Source organism: Thalia democratica, chromosome 2 (genome assembly GCF_965202585.1).
Source record: "Thalia democratica chromosome 2, ktThaDemo2.hap1.1, whole genome shotgun sequence".
Classification (NCBI taxonomy): Eukaryota; Metazoa; Chordata; class Thaliacea; order Salpida; family Salpidae; genus Thalia; species Thalia democratica.
In genome coordinates, this window is record NC_139166.1 from 51,890,383 (window position 1) to 51,893,531 (window position 3,149).

Consider the following 3,149-nt stretch of genomic DNA (forward strand, 5'->3'; position numbering starts at 1 on the left):
TCACTGAAGAAGGACTGTTGTACGATATCGATTTAAACTAAAGTATGCAATTTTTTAAACCATCGTTTGATTTTTTGTAACTATTGATGCAGGAAAAAAAAATCACAAGTAAAAACAATTGACTGTGTCCCGGACCAATTTTAGAACTATATATAAATCTTGCCTTTACTAAGTAAAAATTTTGAACTTACAGTTTTAAGTTTATTTTACTAGATTGAATTACTTTTTTGAAATGTAGAGTTTTCAGAAAAGAATTGGTTTAGAAGCAGTTTAAAATTCTTAGTCACAAACAAACTAGTTTTGGTTTTTTTTATTTAATAACTCTTGGCAAAAACACTAATAAAGAAACAAAAGTAACTTAACTTGTAATAAACAGATTTAAAAACGAGAAGTAAATAATTTACATACTCAAAGAAGAATTATTAAAAATAAAAACAATTTATAGAAAAGTTGTTAATTTTTAGTCAATCAAAACTACTTAGTAATTAATTGTTTTCATTGTATATTAATCCAAACATATTTTCGGTTTACTTATTGACAGAGAAACCGTTTAAAATTATTTTAGTAAACTGATATAAAACAGCTTTAGTTCACTAATTTATTTTACAAAGACATTAAAAAAACAATGTTTTGTATTATTGAAAAAGCATACAAATGTAAGTCATAAAGAAACATTTACAAACTTAAGTAGAACAAATTTTAAAAGACAAATTTAAATAACCATTTTAAAAGTTCACTGAAGTTTATTCTATAAAGAAATTTTATGTAAAACATTTAAAAACTTAATTTAACAAAAAAAAAGCTTTTTTTCTACAGCACTATTTTTTACGGTCAAAAACTAACATGATAAACAAACAAACACATATTTTAGATTAAAACCAAGTCACTGCTATTCGTTACAATTAAACTTATCAATCAAAGTACATGTTTGTGTTTCCAGTAATCTCAGCAACGAATGCAGTGCGGCCTCTTATTTATTTCCTCCGACAATTTCAGCCACTCATCCCTCATGAAACCTCCAGATTGCGGTTCACCTTTAGCATCCCTAAACCCCCACGTGTGTAAGTCTGCTTTGTAAAACTTTTCAACCACACACGAGTCCGGTATACCGCATTTCTTCCTCAACACCCCGGTGATCCATATATCGTCCATTCTGATAATGTTTTCTTTGTTGGCCTGCCCCCAAATCTTCGTTACCATGGCAACGTTCGTCGTGTAAAAACCCCCGTTGCAGCCCCGCGGCCAATACGTGTCGGGGTACTCGTCAATTGGAACGTAGTATTTTGATTTCGGGTCCCTGAACACCCATTTGCTTGTCTGCAATGATCATTGTATGTTTACTGATAGTTTCAAAGGATTCGAAGTTTAAAGAATGCTCTACTAATCAATTACTTTTTTTTGTTAAAGTCTTACTAACCATTTTAAATATACAAATGAAAGGAAAGCAGGGGAGATGTGACGTGGTGTTCATTGCTTTCATTATGTTGTCATCGAGGGCGGCAACATCAATCATCATATCGTCATCAGCGGATGAGTACAAATACGAAGGAGGAAGGTTTTCTGAGGCCCATTGCATACCTGATAGTGTCTTCCGAGCAATGTTTCTGGTTGATTTAAAATGGGTAAAAAAAATTCGTAGGGAGAAAAAAGCGCAGTATTTTGATGATAAATTACTCAGCTTGCTTCTTTTTATATTTTTAGAAAGTTATACATTTTATTTTTGACAAGATCTTTTGGATTATAAGATTTGAAAAACAAATATTTCTATTAAAATAAATATACAAACTAAAAGTTTTCAACATTTAAATATTAAATGAAAGTTATTGCTAAAAAAAACAAATAGATACGTAAGCAAAATTAAATACGAAACATTGTTTCTTATATAGAACTTCGTTAATAAATGCAATTTTAAAAAATGCTTTAAGTTTACTTTATTAATCATTAACTACTTGTAAGTTAAATAGCAAACTTAACTTAAATAAAAAAAATTGGTCTTAAAATTTTGTTCTAATTAATAATGCGCTTTATTTAAAAAAAAATTGAAGTGTTTAATTACCTTTCAAAAATCTAATAGTAAAAATGAGTATAAAAATAAAAATAAATAGTTATTATTTTATTAGCCTGGTTTAAACTAGTAGAAAAACTTTAGAAGTGAAATACTATTTAAACTTATATCACTGACTACTTTAACAAAAAGCTTATTCTGTAAATAACTATTCGGTAAACATTTCAAAATGTTTTAATATGTAAACCAACAAAAAAACTTAGTTTCTTTTTGATGGTTTAAAATTTTTAAGCAAGCTGTTAATTCAAACCTTACATATTGCGTTATAATATCGTTTAATAGTTTTAAAAATTAAAATTCAGTTTACTTGTAGCTGTCATCTCCGTCGATCATAAGTATATCTTCGTGGTATTTTGACTCTTCTTCAATCAAATCGAGAGTTTCGTTTGATGTATGCCGACCAACGACAAATACGTACAAAAGTATACCATTTTTAGTGTACTTGATAGAATTCCAAGTTCTCCTCAGGAAATTTCTAATTTTCGTGTTCGAAGCTTTCGATTTGATAAAAGTAACCATTTTGTAGCTCTCATCTGTTTTCATGTTTGCACATGATTAGTTTATTATGATTTCAATATTAATAATAAAAAATGAAGAAATAGCATTTAATGTTGTTAAAAGTTTTGAGAAACTTGTCTTAAACCTCCTTTTATGCTACAATCTTTGTCACATCTTCTGTTAAAAGATAACTTTGGCTCCAATAAATAGCTGACCTTGTATCGGTGGTTATTCCTTGAAATTTTTTTTATTTCTATAGTAACCAATTGATAACTAACTTTGTTTTATTTGGAACGTACCAAGGAAAATTCGTGTTACAATAAATCTAATATTCTTTTAGTTTTAATTTGAAATTTTTAAGCATTTTTTGCTACAAATAAAAATATAAGTCTATAGGGTAACTTACAACTGGTGGCTTCTGTTTGTTTTCTCTGGTGTAAAAGATAATTTCCTTCCACTTCAGGGTTTTTATAAATCAAAAAACCATTCAGAAAAACAAAAAGAACTCCAATAACAGTAATTGTCGTTGTACGATTAAAAAATATTTTACTTAATCTTGTTAACATTTTGTTTTATGCAAGGTCTA

General features: G+C 28.3%; 1 protein-coding gene across 1 annotated transcript; it reads right to left on the reverse strand.

Annotated features, from left to right (window-relative positions):
* Window positions 1–938: 938 nt before the first annotated feature.
* Window positions 939–3,149, reverse strand: LOC145829573 (beta-1,3-galactosyltransferase 5-like). Its single transcript, XM_082937413.1, has 5 exons — window positions 2,970–3,149; window positions 2,709–2,797; window positions 2,373–2,598; window positions 1,418–1,604; window positions 939–1,317 (listed from the first exon to the last, which is right to left on the reverse strand). Exons 3-5 carry the CDS (start codon window positions 2,582–2,584, stop codon window positions 946–948), a joined length of 771 nt encoding a protein of 256 aa, XP_082793539.1. The 5' UTR covers window positions 2,585–2,598; window positions 2,709–2,797; window positions 2,970–3,149; the 3' UTR covers window positions 939–945.

Bases quoted from the DNA above. Each gene is read 5' to 3' on its own strand.
- LOC145829573 (XM_082937413.1), bottom strand. From the start codon at position 2,584: ATGGTTACTTTTATCAAATCGAAAGCTTCGAACACGAAAATTAGAAAT. The intron at 1,605-2,372 runs GTAAACTGAATT...TAAATCAACCAG, and splicing joins GACGGAGATGACAGCTACAA to AAACATTGCTCGGAAGACAC. The intron at 1,318-1,417 runs GTTAGTAAGACT...TGATCATTGCAG, and splicing joins TCATTTGTATATTTAAAATG to ACAAGCAAATGGGTGTTCAG.